This window comes from Nanorana parkeri, unplaced genomic scaffold, assembly GCF_000935625.1.
Source record: "Nanorana parkeri isolate BGI_ZX_2015 unplaced genomic scaffold, ASM93562v1 scaffold236, whole genome shotgun sequence".
NCBI classification, from domain to species: domain Eukaryota; kingdom Metazoa; phylum Chordata; class Amphibia; order Anura; family Dicroglossidae; genus Nanorana; species Nanorana parkeri.
Genome location: NW_017306504.1, coordinates 6,562 through 33,297, shown reverse-complemented (window position 1 = coordinate 33,297; position 26,736 = coordinate 6,562). Strand labels below are relative to the sequence as shown.

The window sequence follows — 26,736 nt, the reverse complement described above, 5'->3', positions numbered from 1 at the left end:
AATTGTGTTCTATGTTACATGTGAGATGGTGTGCAGAAAAACACAGCTCAGCAGACAAGGTGTGAACAAACCCTTACACGTTAGGACATATCTTTTCACACTAGTAATACATGTAAACTAAGACCCTGTGCACATCTTTTTTCTAATAATGGAATACAGTGAGGAATCTGATAAGAAATAGTAATTTTTCCATGACTTTGGAGTCCCGAAATTGTCTAGTAATATTTGTATCTCATGCTGGCAATTAGCCAGATGGGTGGAAGTTTAACTAACCCATATAAAAGTGCAGCTTGCAATCCTACAAGAGCTTCTTTTTTAGCTTCACACTGTATTAAAAACTATAATTATGTAGATTGGAACTTAGTTTTTGCTAGAGATATACTTACCTTTACCCTACTTTGAAGTGGAAAAGAGCTGCCACTCGTAAGAATCCTCTCCTTTACCCTATTTTACTCTTATTCTACTTTATTCATCCCAATTTTAAACTCAGATGGAAGAAGCCATAAATAAAAAAATTAACACTAGTGCATTTTGTCAAAAAATAATAAAGAACAATAAGCTAAATATTCAGCTTAAATGTAAAACATTAGATGACTTTCTAAAAAAAATAAAAAACTACCATATTCTAATAATTCCATAGAATGAACTTGTAATGTGGAAAGAGGGGGTTCTTAAATGGAATCTAAATCACAGTGTAAGTGCTAAATGTAAACCAGAACTTAACAATAATAATAATAACACTTCAGTGGATATGTAGATTATCACTTATGGGAGAAAGGTAAGAATTACCATTACAAGGTTAATTATCGTGCTGTCCATACAAGTTGATAACAGGTATTTTGTTCCTTAACAGATCACAGGGACATCTAGATAATGTTAAGGATGGTTTTAAAAGCCACAAGCAGTAAAACAGCTCATCAACCATCTGCTACAGATGTAAGTGAGAGAATTCAAAATGTAACTGGGAATGCTTATAGCCCGTTCTTAGAAATATGAATCCTGTGAAAATGCAGTTTGGGATAGGTGATGCCTTAGGTGATCTATGTATTCTATGCTGTTGCTTCAGCGAATGTGTTCTCTCTGTCTTGAATTTAGTTGTTTATTGATGAAGAACAGATGGCATTGTTATTTTTTTAGCTCATGGTGGCAAACTCATCAAATTACATTTGGTAGAAAGACTCTTAAATGGTCTTATTTATATAAAAGTGGTTGTAAGTTGTGTTATAATAAACCAAGGGGAAAGCTACCAGAAGGTTATGTAGCACAGTATTTTTGAAGCAACACTGATTGTACTTATGTGCTCCCATCCTAGATAGAACAGGCAACCAAATTCATTGAGCTGAAAAAATGATCTGAAGCATACCACTGGATTACAAACCATACTAAATATCAGTAAGTACCAGTAAGCCTGCAGGGTCCAAGTGTATGCACACACCGCAGTCTCTCCTTTTAACTACTGAGACAAAATTATGACAGCTTGAGCAATAAACAGGACTTGCAATGCAACCTGCAATGACATAAAAAGTCAATACATTACAGTGTTGCTATGAGCCTTTTTAAGAAAATCAGACCCACATAAGAGTGACAAGCAGTACGGTCTGTGCAAGGTGAGGCATTCCCCCTGCCTGCCGACGCCCCGCCCACCGACGCCCTGCCCCCCAACCCAGTCACCAAGCTATGGGTGGAAGAGGGAGGCAGAAGGGAGGAGACAGAGAGGAGCCTCCCTGTCTCTCACTTGCTTGTCACTGGTGAGGCATCTAGAAAGATGTCCTCCATCCACAGAGCTCAAGCCTCTTAAACAAACTAGAGGCATTTGCAGCTCTGGCCTCACTATCTTAGGTTGCACAAGCAATAGGAAATCCCACTGCTGTCTAACCTAACTTAGCTGTCAAAAGCCGGATACAGCGCCGCCTGTAATTAACAGGCAGCGCTCCGTCCATGACAGGTTACACAGCAGGGAGGCTTTCCCTGCTGTGTAACCTGTTACAAACTGCTCTGAATGTAGAAAAAGCTGTCAGCTTCAGACTTGAAGCTGACAGCTTTTTACTCCATAATACTAGGTGAGGCTCTGCCTCACCTGCCTAACCTGCCTCCCCTGACCGCACATCCCTGCCACATAAGGACCAAAAGCAGATTTGTTGCTGCAAGCATCACTGCATGCTGCTTATTTTTTACAGAATCAGTTCCATGTTTACTGCCACTTTTATAAATAAACCCCAAAGTTTCCCCTTCTAATGACTCCTCAGATATTTTTTTTTTGCTTCTTAGGAGTGGTTTAGTTTTTGTGTGGAATAAACAGCATCCACCTGCAAAGAACTGTATTTTGGAGTCATTGTGTACCCATCAAGTGCACATCCCGTTCTGCACCCTGTTCATCAGCATGAAACTGGTCCATTCATCAGGCACTAGTCAAATAGTCATTGACAGTGTGAACAAAGCTATAGTGCATTGTTGTTAAAGTCTGCCTTGCCTTGGCTTCTTAGCAGATGTGATAGCTGTTCTGACTTTAGTAGACCACTGTCTATGACTATCCAGCTGAGAACAATTGCTGTTGATTGTGTGATGGCTTGTTTAACAGTGTGACCTTGGAAGTACAGATTCACTCACCTATGCCAGAGTCATAAAACGCTAGAGATTCTAGTAAACAGCTTCATAGTCATGCACAGAAAGTATTTCAGCACTGACAACTATGAAGTTTCACGTAGGCACTTCACATGGTTCTCACTTGCAATTCCCACATACAAAACGTGTTGCAGCACAAAGGGGAGGGGGAGGCCACATGAAGTATTTCATACCCCCCGCACACACACACACACACACACACTTCCTCCCACATACACTGTTGATTACTGATCAGAGCTGCTGTAAAAGGCACAGTTTGTAGACCTTTCACTGCTGTGTCATTTCAGCTCTGTGTACTAATTAGGTGGTTGCTAAGGTTTTGTGTCTATAGTTTCTTACACTTTTTTCCCATACATTCTCCTTCCACATGCATACACTGTGATGACATACAATTATATATGTTAAAGCTACAAAACGGTAACATCTATATGGAAACATGAACATGGCACAATCCTAGCATGAGGAACGTAAAATGGAGGTATTGCACATAATAATACATTAAGCTGTGTAATAATAAGGGTGTGGAATTCCAGAGGAAGAATTTATAGTGCTTAAGCCAAGGAAAGGCATATCGCTTATGCAGTCAGTGCTGTACCCCAATGGACAATAATGGACAAAGAGGACATCCACATGGTCAGTATGGGCAGTCCAAGCTATCAAAATGCAAAAAGGACAAGATCCATACTCTGTTTACCAGACAGACCAGAACCTATATATATTCCATTTTAAATAACGTAGTTATGCAAGTTTACATATGTATACTGTTTAAAGATTAGTAACTTCTAAATTCTAGACCAGGGTGAGCATCCAGTGGGTGAGGATATAAAAATGCAGTCCAACATTTTCATATGAGCCATTCATTATGCAGTGTTCTACACGCTTATTTCTGGGATCCTGAAAAAATGACAAATAGATACTCTGGGACACAGAAAAGTTTTGCAGTGATATATGGGGACTCATTAAAAAAAAGTATAATACCATTCTAGACATATTTCATACATACAGAGTTACACGTTCATGTGAGGACAACCTTTAAGCAAAATAATATGATGGTGAATTATAATTATTCCCGTATATTAAATCTTGACCTATGGAGCCCACACATACCACATCACACCCATAATAAGAAAGATGGTATTGTGTCCCAGTTCATACATATAGCGTAAGTAAAACTAGCTAAATACTGCATGCAGTACATAGAATAAAAGCACCATTGTATGGGGGTGGTCATTGAAAAACATTTTGCACAACTTTTAAAATCTTTTCATCTGATCTTCTAAGAATATAACATTTGACGAAGGCCATGGGAACTATATTCTTCATAAAATAGAATAAAGACATCATTTTAAGCTTTAGATATAATTTCCATTAGACATTTTAGAGTTGTTTTTATGTTGGAGTTTTTCATTATAGGTTTTGGATCACAAAATATAAAAAAAATATAAAGTATACCATATATCATATTCAAACAGTAGATTTTCAAGACACTTGCTAAGTGGGTCTCAGTATACAGAACACGCAACACTATGGGGTCTATTCACTAAGCTGCCGAAGGATCTGGCCGTAGCTTTGGCCGATCTAATTGAAATAGCCAATAGGAATCTAGCAATGCATTCCAATGTCCGTGTCAGAATAAAGAAAAAAATAAGAAAAATCCGTGTTTCTCTCCTGGGCGGCCGGGAGCGGGAGACTCCCGGAGCGCCCGGAAGAGTTTGTCCCAGGCTCCCGGAGCGCCTAATAATAATGTCCCAATGATTTTCAATGGGAATTTATTTTTATTTTTTCTTCTATTCTGACATCGCTCTTGTCAGTGCTGTGGGGGGGGGGGGATCCCTGCGGGGAGCTGTGAATGAAAGTCACTGCTTTACGCAGGGAGAAGCCACGGGCTGAGCGATCAGTGGTTTGTGACCATTTAGTTCTCGAGCTATAGAGCCGTCATGTGACACCTGCAGTTTCAAATTTTGGCTCTAAGTAGGCGGAAGAGTATATTTTCCCTCACAATAGTTCTCCTTTAATGTAGTCTCAACTGTAGTCCCCCAACATTAAGGACATCCCACTATTTAATGCAGATGGCTCTGTTTTGGCTACCTAGGTCCCCATTATGGATTGCCAGAGATGTACCAGACCTCCAACTTGAACATACTAAGGCTGATTTACTCAAGACATGAAGAATCTTCACTGAATAAATTGTGTGAATATTCCCTTGAATTATCCAATCATATGAGAAGCAAATTCCTTTTCAATTAAAATATACCCATTCATCTGCAGATGCTTTTCACAGTGAAGATTCTCAACTTCTTTAGTAAAGCCTTAGCCTTATTGCATACAGAGTGTACCCAAGCTCCAGAGTTGTACAATCATACACATCTCCTCCTGACAAATACACTATCCTGCAGGGATCAGTTGTTTCTACCTCTTATAAAATTATTTTCATTTGATATATTTTTCATGTCAGATTCAGCTTGAACATTTTAATGAGCTGTAATTATAAGAAGATTTTTTTAACACAGGTCTTTACTTAAATTCTAAAGTTTGGCTGTCTAACAGAGATTTATTAACAAAGTTTAATGTGACAAAGCAATTAGTAAAAGAAATGTACCTTTAGAATATTATTTCTGATTAGATAAAGAAGAAATGTTCTGCACACTGACAGTGACACTCTCCATTCTTCAAACCTCGCATGAAGACTTTGACATCATCAGAGCCATATCCTGCATCTTCTCTCTCTGATTACTACATTACATTGGTGGTGTCATGGGGGAATGACTGGTCTAGGAACAGACAGGGCTGTCTTTGTGACAGCTTGCACCTCCAGTAATATGGTGGCCACATCACAGCCATGCAGCACTGTGAAGCATATAAAAAAGTGGGAAAGAGCACTTGCATAATGCCTATTATAAGTGGTATATCGTTCACAACTGATGAGTCTCACACAGAGTGAAGGATAAGGTTTGCTGAGACTACTAGATCATTATGTAACACACTGAAAATGAAAAAAAAAAGAAACACTCAGATATTCTTAGTTTTCTAATGCAAAGATAATTATATCATATCTTAATAGCAATAATTTAGTTGTAAAAAGGATACGTTGCTTATTACATCTTATATAACATTAGACATCTAGAAGTTCACATTTCATGATGTCCATTAAGTTATAGATAAAACAGATATCTTCACTGCAGTACATTCTGGTAGCAGTTGTAAGAGTATCTTAATTTGAAAGGCAAGCTTTTGGAGTACAGTATATTTATACAGAATTGCTTAGTATTTCCTCTTTCAGCTATCTGTCATAATACTATATGTGTCAGTCTTTCCCTTTCGATTAAATGTGCTCCAGTTTAAGAGACGAGTGATAATCTTGACTGACAACTTCTGTAAACTGCCTGATGTTACAGGGCAAATATGAAATGTTTAGCCCACTGGTCTGCACGGGAGTTCTACACATGAGTCGCAAGATATTTTACAACCCAAAGGCATTAATGCAGGAATGTCAAATAAATATGTATTTAACTTAAATGTGGACTTTTAACAGAGTTGTATAAAGATACATGGATAGATCAAAAACATATTGTCATGAATATAATGTGTAGCATATATAGATTATAATATTTGATCAGGTTGCGTATATTAACAGCCTATTTTTGTTAACAGTTGAAGCTGAACTCTAGTGAACAGTAAAATATTGGACCCTCTCCTCTTATAGCATCGTTTTATAGCTTGATTAGTCTAGGAGGTATGTAGGGTAATATCCTGTTTTCTACCACAGGCTTTCAATGCATTATATGGCTGACCCTATGCCCCTCTCATCTTTACCAGTATTTCAGCCCCAGCCTCTCTAACGGCATCACATACAATGCAGGACCAGTGGCCCTGCATTATATGTGAGAATGTTGAAGGCCTGTCCATATACAGGTAGCAAAAGAGATTAGAGTAAAGCAACAGCTTTGGGAAGATCTGGTAGTAATAGTTACTGCTGACCTAAAGTGGACCTTTACCCATATCTTTAAAATAACAACAAACACACCTATAGAAATGTTTAGTAATGACACTCTACAAACACATACTTCTAGATAATTGCCGGCTTTTTATTCTTTACTTTTCTTTCTCAGTCTTCTGACGGTGGCCAAGTTTACTAAGGGCAGATTACTAGATCTCCTTGTGCTTCCTGGATTTCTGGCACATGTGACTAGACATGTGACCAAGCAAAACAAATGGCAAACGCACTCATCAATTTGTTACCAGCTTTATAGAAAGATGCATATGGAAGCAAAAAGTTTTCCAAGCACACTCACCAGCCAGCGTGCAAAAAAACTTGTCTCACCTTTTCTGCAGAAGACGTGTAACTAAACCTCAAGTTTTTTTGCATGCTGGCTGGTGAGTGTGCTGGGAATTGTTTTTGCTGTTTAGACATGTGATCATGCACATCATCTCATGGAAAATGCCTTTCCCTGAGATCTTGCAAGATTACAGATGAGATTTCCCAGCAATGCTCTGCTGATGACAAGGCAATCCCAGTGTGCATTGCTTTGGCAAACTGAAGCCACTTTACCCCTTTAAAGCAGGAAGTGAATGCTCTGCCAGTGTAAGTATTTCATAATCACAGCATTTTACACCTGACATGTCTATGGTGTTATTATTAATTATCACACATAGAGGGATACATTGGTACAATCTGATTTTTGAGTGAAAAAAGCTCGCTTCAAGCTTAGCTTTAAAGTCAAACTCCTTTTATTTTAGTTTTGGACAGAGTGGATGAAGGTTAGACCCTCTATTCAGTATTTATTTTTTTGCTTCCCTGTTGATGAGACGATTTCCTTTCACCCTCCCTTTCAGACAATGTCAGGCAGCATAGGGGATATACATTCTCAAAAGAGACACAGAATGGATAAAAATAGTAGAGTGGGAAGGGTTGATAACCTCTGTCAGATTTGTATTATCATCTGTATTTTCATTGTGGAGACTTTCATCACTTCCTCTGCATGCGGGAAGTGACAGAACAGGATGTGAGGAGAACGCTCCTCGGTGATGGCACAGGTAGAATTTAATGAGACTATAACCCTTCCAATTCTTGCCAAAACTAAAAAAAAGTTTCACAAGTAGCTATCACTAAGAGGCAGTACATGTCAGTGCAAGTACCCTTCAGGTCTTAATGCTCAATATATTCTCATAGTGAAGTTATCAGTGGCCAAATATATGGAAAAATGCTAACAATATGTATGTCACCGTAGCTATAAAATATTACATTGATAAGCATTAAGGTATTTAAATGCTGCACACATTCACAAAAGCATTACTTTTAAAGAGAAGCGGACGGAAGAGTAAAACCAATTTGAATTAAACAATACAATGTAACAGGCTGACACCAGCATACTGCCATCTGGACACAATTGATCTCTTATTCAAGACAGTAGTTAGCCTTACCAAGTTGACAAAATGGCTGCCTCAAGCAGTGGCGAGATAGAATGAATGAGTGCAATTTGAGCATTATCATCAGTAAAGTTATGACAAAAAAATCTAATTACATTTGCATTTGCAAAATACCAGCCTTTCGCTCTTGGTGCATGTATTTTTACTTGAATAAAGATACTGCATCAAAAATGAAGACAAGAAAAATAGCATGCCTGGTTTCTGAAAGTATTCAAGGACATCTAAAATTATTCCAGTAATTTCATCCATTTTTTAAAGACTGGACAGGCTAAAATTGCGGTGGCAGAATTCCTATTTATCTAAGTTTTTAGGTATATATTTATAAATATATTCAATACCTCTGCACCTAAACATTTTGCTGCTAGCACGGGGCTGTGCTTTTTACATGTGAAAATTAGGGTTGATTTACCAAAGGAACATAGTATGTGCACTTTGTAATGTGCATGTTTACTTTGCTAAGTGAGTGTTCATAGTTTACTGAATATGGTTACGCTGTGTTTGTTAGGGGTTCCTTTAAATTAATTCAGTTATATTGGTAACAGAAACAGCAATGTGCAGAGGAAGGCCCAAGAGTATAATTAATGAATTTTTGTTGTCTTAGAATGGAAAGTTTTAGATTATTTTCCTACTTTAAGAAGGACCTCAGTATGGAAAGTATTCCAAGACCTGGTAGAGACCTGGTAGAGAATGAAAGAGAGTTGTAGGATCAGTAGTTAAAGTGGCACTAAACTCAGGAGTTAAATCTTAAAAATGCATTTAAGTACTTTAACTCATAACAAAAATGTGGCTTATTTGTGTATCACTCGGATGTAGATCCTCAAATCATCTTTGAATTGGTGCTGACATTGTATTTACTACTTTAGTTTTAACCCTGTCCTGGCTGGAATGTGACATCATACATGACATCACTGGGTCATAGGATTGTTGCTGATTGGCTTTTACACTGTGGGTGATTACTATTTATACTGGTTACGTTTGTATTCTTTGCCACGTGTCTTTGCTTGAAGGGGATCCTGTGTGACCCCGAAACGGTTGTCGCATTTCTGATATGTCGCATCTCTTCAAATAAACAAGACTTTTGCTTCACGTCTATACTGGAGTGCCGGTGTCCCTGCCTTTTCTTTTGAAATATAGGCTAACACGGGAGCAAGCCTGGAGCGGTGGCTACTTTACAACACACACAGGGACTGAGGGGAACAAAAGTAGCCACCCTCCACAAGGAAGGACAATGTCAGCACCAATTTAGAGATGATTTGAGGATCTGCAGCTAAATGATGAACAAATAAGCTGCATTTTTGTTTATAGTTAAGGTACTTTAATGCATGTTTATAATTTAACTCCTGAATTTAGTGTCATTTTAAACTTAATCCCCACGGAAAAATATGTTAGAGTGATGCTGTAATGAGGTAAACAGTGCCATGGCTGTCACCTGATGAACTGAGGATGAAAATATGGAAAGGCACTAGTAATAAAACAGAATTAAGCCTGTCAACTGGTAGCTGTCAGACAGAGTGGATGCCGCACATGTGTACCTATACGGTGGAGACACTGACATAGTACTGCACTATTAGCATCTTTCTATATTTGTTTTATGGCTGGAACCTTATTTGAATGGGCTTAAAATAAAGTGGCTCATACAGTATTTGCATTATTTGGAGATATTTTTCTCCTTGTAATACTGCTGAACCATGGACTTGTCTGTAGTACGAATAAAAATCTTCTGGCTAGTGGTCTTCATTGGAGCATCCATTGGTGAGATGCACTCTGTAGAGAGGATAAATTGCTTTAACAAGTCAGGGAAATCCATCCCTGGTAGCAACACATGACTGAGCAAATTTTGTCAGATGATTAGAGAGCATAAATTACATTCTGACATAATATCTGTTTGAAGTTCAAGCATCTAGTGAGTAATATCTGTGAGCACTATGGTGGAAGTCATGTCTGAGTCTCTCATACAAGCTCAAGGGGTATGGTTGTTCGCAAGCGCTGCATGTTTATATACTACTCTCAGTGCTAGCCTAACTCCTCTGCCCTTCCCCTTACCTCCCTACATAGCTGTTTATGTAGCTCCCAGGTTCACCTTATTTACTACCATTCACTTTGCAAAGTGAACATTCACCTTTCAAAGTGAGCTTTCACTAGACCCCCCCCCCCTTTGTTTTTTATTGTTGCCATTGATCCCACTAGGAAGATTTCCATTTGCTTCCTGTGTGGACACTGGAATATGAAGACAAGGGAATCTCTCCGATGGGAGTCCATACAGTAATAAAAGCACTATGTTAGTATTATTTTATTGTATGTGTCCTAACTATGCAGATTCCCCCCATTCCCTTTGTGGTTTCTCAGACTAAAAGTGAGAAGGACTCTTGCAAATGGGCATTCCACCACTCCATCCAAAATAAGCAAGCAAAAAGTTTATTCTGGAGTTCAGCTTTAATGCTAATGGTTTTATGCGCTCTGCAATATGATCATGACATGGGAAAATAATATTAAATATGGGAAAAAATTTGTGTAGTTAGCCACAAGCAGAAAGCAGAGCAGTTACATAAAATGTAATTCTAAAAACAAATTTGGCCTATTTCACCCCTCTTAGTTTAGTTTATGCCGACGAATCATTTTCACATTTTCATTTAATGTCTCATTGATGTTAACATGGCCAACAGTTAATGAAGAGAGGATCTATTGAGAATGTATTGAGTGCTGCTGAAAGATATCCTTTCTGTCATTGGGGTCCCTACGCTCAGCAGCACATCTATGCCACTCATTGGCTTAATTAGTAAACTTAAGATTGATCAGCAATAAATAATTTATTTCCCTTCAATGTGTTTACTGACCCGATTTAGTCCATCTAATAATAGCAGCTGTCATTCAGAAGCTATTATTGTATACAAAAGGAAACAGAGACAGCAGAAAGGGGAAACAAGAAATAAGGAACATAATATTGTCTCCAAAGTTCCTAGGACAACTCAAGAACTTTCTTGATTGCATTTTAAATATCCCATTAATGTTTTACAATGTTACTAAACAGATAAATATAAAAAGTAAAAATCTAGAGGCACTCACTCATTAGAAGGTTGTTATAATATGTTAATCCTTCAGGTATAAAATAATGGTTGCATGTAAATCTATGTGCTATGTTTATAAATGTAATTATTTTTTTATATAACCTGCTTGTAAAGGTATTTTAACCTTCACCCTCTTTGACCATAAGGTGCAGTTTTCCCTGCAACTTCCAGCCAGTGAGTGCTCACATAAACTTTTTAGGAAATGCTGGAGGTGGGACAATACCTTCTTTGCAGTCAGTTAAAAGTGCACACGCATTGTGTTTCATTTTCTGCTGGTCTCTCTTCCCAGGGGGGGAGATTTCTCTTTTCCACATTGGGAGATTTTCTCACTTCCTGTCCTGGCCACACAAGAAGTGAGAGGACACAACGTTTGAGGTCCTAACACCTCCTCAGTCACCTAAAATGCTTTTATTGCTTTCTTGGACCCACTTATCATGGATTTTATCCAGCAGGCAGGAAAATTACTGTCCAATGCTACATGGTATTGTCTAGCAAATACTTTTCTACTGGTTTTAACCCACATTATGCACATGGTGATCTTGGATCCGGCCTTATAAAAATCTGGCTGTGTGATATAGCCTTGTTATCTAGCTGTTAAAATACAGCCAAGCCAAACTCTCCCTGACAGAGAAGCTCCAAAAGCAATCTATTACAGTCCATTTATAAATGCACATAACACTGCTTTTTCTATAAAGAGTACTAGTATTATAGACACATTCTGCCCGTATGGATCATGCACATTATCGGAATAACAGTCACTTATGACATGTATCTCAGATTTTCAGCACTTATGTGTCTGTTCATTTTTCCCTCTCACACCTATTTTATCTATAGCTGTAGCAAATCTTTATTATACTATCTACCTTTCTATCTATCCATCTCTAAATTCTGTAATGGGATATTAGATAATTTTCTAAAGAAGGGTAAAGGTATGAACCTACTGACGAAGAACTGCAATATAGTTTCTGTTATATTAAATGTGTAACTAAGGCTCTTTTTTGAATGAATTCCCCACCAGTGAAAGGAATACAGAATGTAAAAATCCGATATGGTAAAGCTGTCACTTAGTAAGTCATGTCTCAGAGTCACTTACTACAAAAAGAACCAGCTCAATATTCGGAAACTGAATGAAAACGTTCATGGAAGCTGTCTCAGAGATTAATGATGATCTTGGAAATCATGACCCATAAAAAAGACTAATAAAGTGAAAGAATCGTGGAGGCAAGTATAGGAAAGTAAAAACTATTCTCTTGCAATATATCTCCAGCAATTCATTCATAAGAGATGGCAAAAATGTTGGTGAGTTAATAGCAATGTTTGGCCATCTCCCTCACTGGCGGTGTCAGGACCATGATATTTTTAGTGACTTTATACAAAGAAGCATCATTAAAACAAATATAAACATACTCCCTAGAAGATTTGAAATTGCATATCTTGTTAATTATTTTTAACACATTGAATATCACAAAGGTAAACAAATAGGTAAACCAGATTTTATGATCAATATGCAACAACGATGTAACCGTTGCCTGAAATGTGTAGGTAGTATATAAAGAATAATGGTGTAATGAATGTAGTATATAAAGAATGTATAACATGTGTTTCAGAGTGAATGCCTAGAGTACTGATCACAGAAAGCATCCAGCATTCCAAATAATATAGTTTCTTAGAATAGAGTATGGATGGGTAAACTGATTCACAAGGTTCGAGATTTGACCCAAATTGTGGTGATTGGTGGATAGCAGAATTTTGTGAATTTCAACCTAACTATGTAACTATGTAACCCCAACTGCTCATGGGAGCTAGGCTTATTACATCACCAAAGCCCAAAACGTGCTGTCAGAAGTAGGGAGGGATGTGGAACCTACCTGTTAACCAATAGGAGGCTTCTCCAGTAAACTGGTAAAGGCGTCCACTGGACTTTTTACCCAGTCAGTAGCAGGTGAAAGTAAAGAAGAAACCCACCAGCACTGTCTTTTATATGAGGTTTCTTTATACTCCCTGGCTTTTTTCCCCACTTTATTCCCAAAGTTTTAAAATAACCCTTCAAGATTTCCTTGGCTTGTTTGAACCCATCTTCTACACTAAAATGCCATGTTGAGAGAACTACATCTTTACTGTGGGGCTCCCAGCCCCAGAATGAATAAATCTCATAGAGATTAATTTTGGTAACTGAGGCATAATGAATGATGTAATTAAAAAGCAATTTCAGGAAACAAGGGAGACCAATAAATTACTAATGCTAACTAGAAAACTTTACAGCTGTGATAAAACATGAAAGTTCACTCAATTTTCCATAATCTGAGTTCTGTGAAATCCACTCTAGCCAGAATCCAGACAGTATGCCACAGCATCATACATGGGGCTTTATATTTGTGTAGGCAGCCTGCAGTGGGTGTGTTTGGGAATAGCTCTTCTGTAACTCAAGCAGTGAATCTCAGATCATCTGATTACTAGAACAAAAAGGGAATGGAGGGAGGAAATGGGTAAGCCTTTGTATTAGAGCAATGTCTGGATGAAAAACTGAAATAGCTTGAAGCAGGTAGGCTGTGCTCCCTGTTTTGAATCTATTGAACTGTTCACTAATGACAGCATGTAAACTGAAACGTGTTGATCACTCATTTTTGTAGGGGGAATATGCTGGTACTCAAGCACATGCATACAGATATACACCACTTAAAGCAGATAGTCTGCATCGCGGGGGGTGCATCTTTACCTGCTCTTTTTTTTCACAAGTAGTGGTGTACACCTGCCTACAGCCACGCACAGCCATTGATTTCTATGGGCGGCTGTATGCAGCACCCGTGGCTCCTCCTTTTGTATTGTACGGCCCCAGGCACCTGTGTGCATGAACCCTTAGTTGAACTTAACAGAAACTATTTGCCTGATCGGAGCACCCTAAATAACACTCCTAGAGCTAATCCAAATTTGTAATTTGTTTTTCTGTATGGCTGTTCCCCAATTAGTGGCCTGTGAGCTACAAGTAGAGCTTCACTCCCTCTGCTGTTCCTCATATCACTTCTTATTAGCTTATCTTAATGAACACTTCCTACAATATGCATGGCTTAGTTGCACAAACTATATGACAGGTTATTGTGTTGCAATGGTAAAGCTAAGCTCTAAACAGATATACAAAAAAGCCAAAACATGCAGTTATGTATTTGTTTAAAATGTAACTTTCTTTTTTATACAAATACTACATATATTTAACTTGATATCTTGTAATCCCTCGTACAGTAGAGTGTACACTGGGTGAGGAAGGGCAGCACTAGGGGCCAATCAGATTTGTGGACAGAAAACATTAAGATTAGAGGGGAGAGAGCTGCTCCCCAGCATTTTTTGCATATAACTATGGCTTGGAACTTGAACTGCAAGGGTTAACTGCTCATTTTGGTCTATGGAGGAAAATAACAAAGTTATACTCACCCAATCCTCAGAGACAGCTAGGTGTGACAGCGCTCCCTCCAGCCTGTCTCGTTCTATCCTGCAGCAATGGAATGTCTCTCAGTGTCCTCACGTTCTATACACTGTGTTCAGAATGTGATGATTTACAGGACCTTAGGCCGCTGCAGTGGAGGGGGAGAGGTGCTGCAGGGACTGGTCTATGAGCAAGCAAGGCCTGAGGACCAGGTGACTATAACTTTTTTATTTCCCCCCCTAAACTTAAATGAGCACTTAACCCTGGCAGTGCGGGGGTACCCCCACTGCATGGGTTAATAATAATTTCCCCAGGGATTCTGTTTTTAAACAGTTTGGGGATCTCTGATTTGCAAGTTGAGCCAAATGCTGTGATGCAAACCCTGTGTTTCTGCACCCTTACTTCTATTGCATACAAGATCAAGGTGCAGTACTTCATATCCTGCCTCTCCTAGGAAAATATTGGATATTGTCTTTTTTTTTGAAGAAAGGAACAGCCATAACCAAAGGTGTTATCGACAGACTTTGCAACAAGGATTCCTATTAAACAGTGTTAATGACTGCCCAGATGCTGATTAGTTAGGATATTGAGAAATGTACAAACACTTGACACTGGCAGACTATAGACTCCAGAACTTAACAAGCCACCTAGTTAAAAATACAGTATTAAAGGACAAGTGTATTTTATAGATAAACTTGGATACTCCTAAACCTAATAAAACAAACCAAAACAGCTTTAAAGTAGAATTATGAACCTTATATACAACTTATGAAGCATGATTTGTGCCTTGAAGCATAAAGTCAGAAAGCCAGTGCACAAATCTTTTTGGAGCATGCAAATAATTATTTGCCGTAAATACATTCCAATAATCTCTGACGTATGCTATTGGCATAGTGTAAAAGTAAATTACGGTCTATCAATAGTAATTACAAAACACTCAATACTTTAATCTAAATTGAACCACTCCTACAGTTTGAAATTAGGGAGCTATTTGTCAAAGTTTTCTACCATTTTGTCTTTGTTAAAACTGATAACAGTCATTTTTGAAAGGGACAGATGATTACTTATGCTCCTCTAGTTGTCAGTCTAGAGACAAAGGAAAGAAAAACCTTTTTTTATTTAAGAAAATACTAATTTGGAAAATGAAGTCAATCTGTAACATGCCTATTAATTACATTGTAAAGATATTATAAAAATAACGGTTATTATAGTTACACAACTGTGTGTAAACTGACATAATGCACCTCAAAAACGCAAGAGCCTAGAGACAAAATCAGTAATGCAGATGCTTGATACATTGCCAGATAATGTTAACAATGATAGATAGATCACTTGCCTGCATGGTCAAAAGTGAACTTTACATTGTTACAATTGTGTTTCAAAGGCAGTTACAATGCTTAATAAGCACAATCTAATTTTTTAAACTGACACTAAACTCAGGAGTTAAAGGGTATTTAAACCCTCACAGATTGTTGCATATATCTACTGCTAGAAAGTGGTTAACGGGGTGGGCACATGCACAGTACAGATCTTCGGCCGGGAGACGAGGAGAGACACAAGGTAAGTCAATGCAGGCAGCCCAGCAGCGTGCACCCGCACAGACTGCATGGGACACAGAGGACGCAGCAGCCAGCGATGGATCAGAGACCGGAATCAGCACTGGAGGGACTGCTGAAAACTACTGGAAAGAAGAAGATGATCAGATCAAGAAGCATCATTTAGGGTAAGTGCATACACCAGCACTGGGGGGAGGGGGGGGGGAGAAAACATGTTTGACTTTTATGTCACTTTTAATCTTAAAAATACCATTGTGTATCTTAATATCTCTGAATTTGTGCTCAGGTTTAGTTAGCAAGTTTGTATTGAGGTATTAGTCTATCATGGGAGAGAGAAAGTAACTGTAACAACACAGTTTTCAATTGTCACAAAAGTTAAAAAGTCTAAAGTCCTTCTAAAGTGTAACAAGTACCATTTAACATGATACTTTGTATTCCTATGAAGCGTGCCTTCTTTAGAAGTCTTGCTTGTTTTTACAACTTACAGGTGTCAGAGTATATTAAGATATTATTGTTGTCAAAGGAGAGGTTTTGTCTGAAAGAAAACATCCAAACAAACTGGAGTAGAGAAGCGCTGGAATGAAGCACTAAATAAAATAAAGCCCACACAGATATTTCAAATAAATATTGACTGTTTGGCTTTATTTAAACTTCACACAAGAGTGTAAATATTATGGCTGTGCACCTGTGTCTGCACACACATTGTCTGAAGGCATTCTATCACCTGGCTGTGCCTCTATTTATACATATGGCCATAATAAATTAAAGAACTGGGGAAGATTAACAAATGGAGGTATTTTGTTTAGTAACCAATTAGAATCCAGCCATATTTTTAGTACAGCTTAGTAAAGCCAGTACCTGCTGGGTTTCAGTAGGCAACATTCTGTCCTTCCTTCCAATATTTACAATGGGGACCTGTCATATAGCTATGATATCCACCAATTAGTACTATTGCAAAAGTATAAAGCTGGCCATACATGGTTTGAATTTCACCCAGTTCGAGCTACTCAGCTGAAATTCTAAACAAGGGTGGCCCTGCCGACCCCAGCCAGCTCAACAAACATCGACTGAAAAATAAAAGGAGCTGGGTGGAAAAAAGTTGGTCAGACAATGACTGTAGCTAATCATCTGCAGTCACTGTTTAGGTATTCTGAAAGCTGTGCATGCTGTCTATTGTATTCTGGGGAGATACCTACCAGCACTCTGTTTAGCACTGGACAGGACGAGAGATATCTCTACGTGTATGGCCAGCTTTGTGTGTGACTTTTAAGCTTTTGCCTGAGGGATTTCAACATGTAGACTTTTTCTAGTTTCTATTTAAAGAAAACCTCTAGATTTAGTAAATCAAACCCAATGACATGGAACAAGCCTGCCGTCAGAGAAGTGTAAGGACACCTGGTACACGCATACTTTGTTTAGATAAGGATAACTGGAGTTCACCTTCAAAAATAAGAATAAAAATAGCAATTTCAGCTCTCTCAGAGTTACATAGTTAGTCAGGTTGAAAAAAGACACAAGTCCATCGAGTTCAACCTATAGAGATTTAAAAAAGTGATAGGATCATTTTAAAAAGGTAATATATAGACTTTTTAATCTTTTCTATATATGCATGTAAGAAAAAAACTTGATATAAATATCGTATGGTGTGTAAAAGTTTTTAAAAGTTACTTCTGTATATAATTATATACAAATGTTGACAGCCATATTTGCTCTTATAATTTATCTTTCTTCTTTGCTACATGTGGATTGTGCTGTACTGATTCTTTTTACAGTGCAAGTCTATGAATACGCCGACTCAGTAAAAACAAGGCACTCCCTGTGTGACTAATACCTTATCTCTCCAGTGAGAAATATCGCAGTGGTAAATCAGTTCTCCCTCTAGTGGCTAATCTACAAATTTCTAAATTCAATACAATGCCAAAAATATGGAAGAATAAGCCTGCATAAATGTGAACGTCACATGAAATTGTAAACACTATAATAATACCTGAAAATATTTGCTCGCCTAAGATATACTGAGGGGAATTTATCAACACTGGAACAGACAAAATCTGGAGAAGCTGTGCATGGCAACCAATCAGCTTCTCTCTTCAGTATGTTCAGTTAAGAAAATGAAAGAGAGAAGCTGATTGGTTGCCATGCAAAGCTGCTCCAGTTGTTGTCTATTCCAGTGTTGATATATTCCCCTCATTATCTTTACCGTATCAATTGGTTTCAGTCATATATTTCACTTACTTTTGGTTATATAATAAAACATAAACTGGATTTGTCTTAATTGCTCAGGTATCACAAATAAGGAGATTGCTACAGGGTTATCATTGTAATCCAGGTGCCAGGTCCAGTTTTATTGTCCATGTAGGGTGGACTTCTAGGACATATCTGTTCTTTATATCTAATTTTGTTACACATTGCACCATGCTGGCATCACAATCTGTCCAAGTGCTAATCACAGGTTTTATGTCTATGAGTTCAATCCCACAGGACAGATAAAAATTAGTCCAGCCATTCAGTTTTCACAAGCTCACACCATCATTATCATTATTTTAAGTGACACATAATTTCTCGATTGTTTTTATTAACATTTTTACAATGAATCTATGTTTTATCTGCACGCTTCTTATGTGTTCTCAGTCTATAGATATGGTTTGTACATTTGCATTAGATGATTCACAGGTTGATATCATCCTCCATATTGGCAGTGACCCTGCCTACAGCGTGCCTGTCTGAAAATGAATAGTTCTGACTTCACATGTCCAGAAAAACTAATCTGTTGTTATTCTACTTTCGTTTACACGAGAAGAAACAAAGAACCAGACACTAGAATGCTAATTAACTGAGGGCTCTGTGAAATTGAATTTATAAACACTCTTCATGAGCAAAAGCTTGGATGCATGCATTACGATTTTAGGAAGAGAAACGTTAGTGATGAAGTGTTTTAGCAAACAACTGTAGACCAATGTGGCATTGAAAAGGAAAAGAAATATAGTAAGGGTCTATTTACACCAGATGCGTTGGGATTGTGTTGTTCAGCGCATTCCCAAGGCTCAACAATAGAAAATACATGCAAATCAATAAGGCCAGTTCATGCCAGCACGTTGCGTTGTGCTGCGTTTATCCACGCTGAAAAAAAGTAGAGCACGCTCTACTTTTTTTAGCACACACAGCACAATGCAACAAGCCAACAAAAAATGTAAAACTTCATATAGAAACATAAAAACAAAAGCTAAGTAGAAAGAAAAAAAAACTGCATTGCAGCAAAGCGCAATGCAGCTCAGTGCACGTAAAAGCACGCACCAGTGCATGAAACAAGCTTAGCGCTTCGCAATGCACCCCATTGCATTCTCACATGCGTTATGGTATAAATAGAAAAGTCCAACCCATATACACTAGTGAATTTTATGTCTTTTAGACTACACTGCCAAACTAGTCCTTAGTTTTTCAATGCCCAAATGCAAAAATGCAAGTTGTCCAATGAAAAAGGTACAAGTGAACCTTTAACCAATGTAGTTTATAGTGTATATCATTCAATGACCTGGATGAATGAGAACCTTCACAGACTAGTTATACTGTAGTATTGTACTTGATTTTACTGTTCTCTGTTATTGTTTTATGATTGGCTGTCTCAGTTACCACAAATGTGTTGTCCATTCAGCCAATAACAAGCCAATTCTATTAATTGTACTAAAAAAGTGCTGCCAAGATGTGACTTGTCTCTTCTGTAGCAGGTTGTAAAGATTGGCAGATTTCTCTTATTATTTAAAGGATGTAATCTGATTTATTTTTGAGGAAAACCCTTTTCACTCTATTTGTGTTTTATTTCACAGATCAGCTCCATTTAGTCTTGGACATTTAGACAAGAATGTTGGCGAGTATCTGGCTATGCCATTTGTGAATAGTTCAGTCTACAAAATACTTCATGCCAAGGAAATAAACTGTTGACTTCTCATGAGTTAGACAACAACATCGCCATCCGCATTGTCATGATTAAATGCTCTTTAAATCATACTTATTATCTTAAGAAGCATAAATGAAGATTTTCTACCATATGCTACATTAAAGTCAGAAAGCAATTGTAATGATGCCTCTATAAAAATCAATATTTTTACACAGCGATAGAATATTGGCTTCTGCTAGCTGCTCACATACTAGGAACACTAAAACAGTGAAAGAAGAGGTCTTTTAGCAAGGTAGAGTTAAAATAAACAGATATTAAAGATGATTTACAAGTGTGATTTTTTACACCACTGTTCTGAATATTGTTAACCCCCAATGGCAGCTACATGGTAACAAGAGCCAGAAATCCACAACTGCTCTAGAGAATAAATATGCATATTGCATTAGTCACATACAGATGGTTCAGAAAACAACCTACAAAGGATTAAGAAGTAAAGGATTGAAACCTCATTGGAGAATGGAATGGATAGGAATGACTGCATCAGTCAAACACCAAATCACTACTGTGCACAAATAGTAGCACCAGTTAGATATAAAATGTAAAGATCTAGCATTTCAAAATTGTTTATATAAAATAGACACTGTAACTGAACATCTGTTAATAAAACAAATCATTTGTATATATTATGTGGGACAATGTTTTCAAGCTGTGTTAATCATCATCTAGCACACATGGGGTACAGCCCCAATACAAGGCTGTGATGAAGTGATATATAGGTTTTCCTCTAATGACACATCCACTGGTGGTGGAATTATCATTACTGGAAAAGCATCTCTTGCTCACAGACTGGATAACTACTCAATAGACAGACGTCAATTGCTAATATACTGGTCAAGTGATGCGAAAAAGGCTCTTTCTATTGACCAGAACCAGCATGCAACAAACTGCTTCTGAAATGAAAACCATTTACAGTAACATAACTTTAATGACCTGAAGTTAACTTGCAGCAACATAAAATGTAATCATGCCAGCAGTCTTGGACCGATCGGTATAGTTAGATTACTAGGTGGGCCTTCATAACTTGTTAGGAAATAGAATAAAAATGAGCAGTAGGTTTTTAATGTTCCCAAAATAATGAATCTAACATGATTTCGGAGCTGTTTGCAAGTTTAGTTGAGGCCATTCAGTTAACTTCCAGTAGCGCCATACTATGTTTTCCATGGAGCAAAATTGAGCAGATGTTTAACATTCCAACTGAAACAGTTACTGAAGTATCTTATCTTGTCCTTGGGGAAATAGTTTAAACCTATGTATATCCTGCTTAGTAAAGGACCCATATACTGTAGGGTTGAAATGTAGCTGTCTTTTGTCCTAGAGGTTGGCCTAAAACATATTTCTAATGAAGTGTGTTCCAAATGCTTGTTTGTTGTACTTTGATGTTTAATAACAACGCAAACCACTACAGATGGACTCTCAAATATGAATGGATGGACGTTCAACAGTTTTATGGCCTTCTGTATTTTACAACTAATCTCATATTTTTCAGAGATAGGCCAATGCCTGATGTTAGGAACATGGCATAAAAAGGACCACTATGTACTTTGCGCACTTATATCCATAGCGATTATATTTACTACATGTCTAGCAATGATTGCCCTAATGTTGATCGACAAAACCATTATCCTAATCATCATTTAACCACATGTTCAACAATTATTCTTTACAACGCTATATGGAAAAAGTATTTTTTTAAAAGACAAAACTAACATGTGATACATACAGTCAGTCAAGACATATTGCTCTTAAGAACCAAGCCTAGACTCATGTACCATGGCATACTAGGGTAGTGAGAAATCAAGACAATAAGGGACAACGCCCAACATTGATTGAAGTTTTGCCTTTATCTAAAGAAAAAAAAAAACTAATCGCATGGGCGGGGCTACCACAATCTACTGCAGGGTGTGGTAGATATAATGTCGCAAAGCCCCATGTTAAAGAAAAAAGACCCGGAACATGAACTCTGTACCCACAGAAAGTGGCGCATTGGTGGCAGGCACTCCGCTACAGCTAAAAAAATTAAAGCAATATTTAAATGATAAGTCAATAAAAGCATCAGGCAAGCACATTTTCGGGAAATCATCTATTCCCATTTAAAATATATTTTAGTCTTTGGAAATTCCATAAAGTGTTTTTAGGAAAAACCGAGTACAAACAGTAATAATTATAAATATATGTACTTTATTGCTGTCATGGTAACCAAAGAAGGAGACATTACTAAAGCACGTGCAATTAAAGTATATATGTTGAACAAAAAGAGAACTGAAATGGGTGATGTCTGTTAAAATAAAGTTTATAATTTGGGCACAAAATCTTACACTGTCAAATATTACAAATGCCTCCAAATATATGGCACGTGCAATTCCACTGGCTAAAAATGCCTCTCAAGAGCTAATATATGCAAAGACTGTGAGAAAGGAGAAAAAAAGAGAATAAAACAGATCTCTTTTTAGTCAAAACATGCTAGTTCTTAAGTTGCCCTCAAGTAAACGTCATCCATGATGACAACGGGTCTTAAATTATAACACCAAAGGACAATTTCCAATTTACTGGCAATCCTTGCAGATGTATTTGTGTCACACTGTAACATGAAATGGTGTGTTTTATACTAGGCAAATTATGCAACGTATTATGTCGAAGTGCAAAGGCTTATGTTTAATTACTTTCCTGATTCCACTGAAATTAGCTCAGTGCTCCTGGCTCCACGTCATCTAATCCATTTCATGTTTCCCATGCCTCACTCCATGCTTTTTTGTTCACAAGGACTTTAGTGCCAAATGAAATAAATAGTCTTACAGAACCCAAAATGGCTCTAAACGAGATGTTCATGAAGCATGGCAAATCTATAAACACCATCCAAGCAGAGTAGAGAAGCATGCAACATATGCTACAGCAACCTGCAATCTACAAACAAATACTACCAATATCTGATTTTCACTGGCAGATGAAGCAACAACTGTCAGCTAGCGTTGGATTGCACAAAGAACACTAATGCACAACCAGAGGCCATGTACTGTTCATCTAAGAGGAGTCAAGGCAGACTTGAATAAAGCTTTATTTTACATCCCCAGTCTCCAGTGTTAACTTGTTTTTTTTTCCCATGATATGTCCACACACTTCCATGACACCGTCACTTCCCAGGGATTATCTATAGTGTGTGATCTAGTTGGTGAGCTGAATATTTAAACACACTGTGCTGTGTTTTAAATGAGAGGGTGGGGAAGCAATCACCATGGCTCTTCCACAAATGCATAGTGTGAAAAAAAAAAAGAAATCCTTACGACAAGACATTCAGCAAACCTTCCTCCAACCAGAATGGGCTTTAATGCAAGAACTGTCTAGCAACCAGGGATCGGGACATGGGAGTATGAATGCATGGATGGGTGTTCTGAATCTTATGACTGTCCCTATAACTCTAATCCAAAACATCCATTGATGCTGAATGTCTGTATGCCAATCTCCTCTTGACTTGACAGATAGCACATTTTCCTCTTAAAGAACTTTACCGCCATTATACATTATTGCAACACCATTACTATGAACAATTCAGGAGCTTCTACATTTTCACTGCCAGTAGAAAGCTGCCGAGCTCTATATACTTTAAGGCTTTCTGATTAATGTCACTTATTCAGAGTGACAGATAAAAACAATTAACCCCTTAACTCAGCCAGGCTTACAACAACAACATCGGATGAGTTAATACATTACTTTATTATACAGTAGCATCTGACACAACACAAACAGGCGTGAAGGTATGGAGCATCTGCATGGTTACCAACCTGTCAATCATATTTTCTCCATTATTAACATTTGGCTGAGGCAAACTTTGCATAGATACATTGTTATAAGAAAACAAAAGGATCATTTTGAAGCCAGAAACATATGCAAGACGAGCGCTGTACTGCCACACAAAATTAAAGAAATAAAAAAGAGACATTTCAACTGAACACTGCAGTTTTTCAACAGTGTACTGCAACATATTCATGGTGACAAACAGCACTAGATGTGTGGATAGGGTGGATCTAAAGCAAAAGGCACGTCCTGTCTGTCTTGGGTGTCCATCTCTTTCTATAGACAGAGTTACAGGAAATTCAATACACACTTAAAGATTATGATCCCTAGAAACCAGGATTCCCAAATGCCTGCTCGCATAGGAGCCAAATGTGCCTACAATATGCCTTAAGGAACTTAATTATGTATTTTTTTTCCCCACAAGAATGCAGTTCGAGTGGATAAATACCTGACACATGCAGCAAAAGCAGTTACTCTGTATCTCTATTTTGTTTAACTAAATTGATTAAACACATTAATGCTACAGGCAGATCAATCACTTCTAAGAGCAAGCTGTATTCTGGTGCTGGGCCATCGTGTACCAATTCAACTAAAAGGAACAGCAAGCAACTCATATTCCCCCGGCAATAGAGAAATACTAAGAGTTATGACCATCTTCCATTTTCCCATGTACTACGATCCAGAGGAACTTAATGCAAGCCATAGAGCAAATCAGCATTTGAGCAAGTGAGGGCTGATGTGTTGCAGGGTGCAGAAAATCACAGCACAGCCAAGCAAAGGCACACAGATGCCCCTCTGACAGTCAGGGCAAGCTGCTTCACCTGGCACCGGGGCTCCATGACATGACACCATGTTACCATCGCACAAGCCAATAGCCACATTTGATTATTTGCAGTTAGGAAGACTTACATAGAAACGATATTCTTGGAGATGTCAGTGATGTTAAGGCTGCTGCTCCCATTACTTGCTCCCGATTCCTGCCCTTCCAGTAGGGGAAAGATGTTGCCATCGTCCGGCTTCTTGCAGGAGATGTCAGTCTTGTTGCACGCACAATTCGCTGGGCAAGCCAGAACCGAACCCATGTAGTCCAGCCAAAGGCTCCATAATAAGAAAATCCTCCAGAAACTGCACTTTGTAGGGCAAAGACACAGATCCATGACAACCAGTGGCTCTTCAGCCCCAAAAACAAAAGGGGGAAAGAAAGGGAGGGAGGGGGGGAAAAGGAAAGGAAACCCCCCAAAAAATAAATCTCAGCTGGCGTCTATCTTCTGATGATGGGCGATCAGATGCAAAATCCTCCAGCAGCTAAAGTCATCCTGAGATGGCTCAGTAGCGCAGTGCTCTCAGCCCACCGACATGCATAGTGCCCAATGATGATGCTGCTGCTGCTGCTGCTGCTGTCTTCTTATTCTTCTTGATTCCAGATTGGTTTTTTTTCAAGGAGAACTACAAGACTTCTGAGGAATGCAACAGAAGATGGGGGAGACAGGAATAAAAAAAAATGGGTGCTAAAGTCACCAAGTCCCACCTACTGGGCAGATTTCAAACTGTCACACCTGCAAAAAAAAAAAAAAGAGAGAGAGAAAGAGGGGGGCAAAGAGGAATCAGGGAAAGGGAGTGATACATAGACAAGATCAGAGATCAAACAGCACCATTTGTAACCCGATGTATGCAAAAAAATGAAGACAAACACTCTACACCTCCCCTATAAAGCAGCCAAGCTTCGCTTTTCCCACAGACACATCCGTATAGGATGTTCCCTGTCTCATCCCTGGGATCTGCAGAGCACGAAAAGTTCAGGATCCTACGCTCATCGCTCGTTATCTGCCTGGCATGTTGTCACTGGGGATGGGTATACCAGCGCTAGATAGGCACAAGAGGTCTGGCATCAACTGCCCAATGCTATGGAAGGATGCAAGCTACAGAAATAATAAAAAGTGGATATCACTGCATGAGTGAAAAGGGGGAGGTCGAAACTGAGGATGATGGTGGATGATGGGGGTTGAAGTACTGTTAATCTGATTATGATCTGCAGCCAGTGCCCGAAACGGTTCAAGAGGATGGAGACAAGGAGAGAGGCGCAGCGAGAGCCTCCAGCACGTTGCAATGAACTGGAGGGAGCAAATTAAGATGCATGATGCATTTTTTGGCAAGCGCAGCACCCTAAGTAGATCCCAGCAATGCTTAATTTGCTGTGTCCTTCATCAAGGGTCCCTTGGATGCTGCTCTGTAACCTGCTCCGTTTTTTTTCCTATTGCAGACACATCACATCAATATAGAGACACAACACACAAGACATTGATAACACAAGATGGACCTGTTAGTAGGGGGGATACAGGTGCATGTCACTGTGCCCGAGGTTTGTAGCTCCAAAGACGATCTGTTTTCTCTTGTCCAAAGCAAAGGGAAAAAAGGTGGGAGTCTCAGCTGTTTACTGAGAGCTAGAGAATCAAAGCTGTGTGATCAGTATGAGGAGAGAGAGAGAGAGAAATAGAGGAGAGAGAGAGGGAGGAGAGTGGCAGCGCACACACTCACACACCAAAACTAATTCTCTATGCAGTATGATGAAAAGGAGGGCAGCAAGGAGAAAAAAATCCCCTTTTATCCTAATCCCCTACTTCATGCCCACTTGTGGAATTCCCTCTCTGCATGCTGAAAAAAGGGTGCAAATACAATGCTGGAATCCTAAAAGAAGACTGAGTCATTATTATTCCTGAGATAAAAATGCCTGTTAACTCCTTTTCCTTTAATGTAATAGGAGCTAACAATGTGATTGCAGATTTACTTTGTGTAATATATGATACTGCTAATAGTTTGGATTGTTACTTATACTTACTTTTATTATTTATATTGATTATAAATTAGGTTTGACTGATAAACTGACACTTTAACAGTAAAATGTTG

General features: G+C 38.4%; 1 protein-coding gene across 1 annotated transcript in view; it reads right to left on the bottom strand.

Moving 5' to 3' along the window:
- Positions 1–26,347, bottom strand: part of NTRK3 (neurotrophic receptor tyrosine kinase 3) — a 588,664-nt gene extending 562,317 nt beyond the window's left edge. The window contains exons 1-2 of the mRNA XM_018556369.1: positions 26,150–26,347; positions 24,742–25,388 (exon numbers count right to left, since the gene is read on the bottom strand). Coding sequence (XP_018411871.1) covers positions 24,742–24,989 — 248 coding nt within the window. The 5' untranslated portion in view covers positions 24,990–25,388; positions 26,150–26,347. The remainder of the gene's footprint in view (positions 1–24,741; positions 25,389–26,149) is intronic.
- Positions 26,348–26,736: the final 389 nt, after the last annotated feature.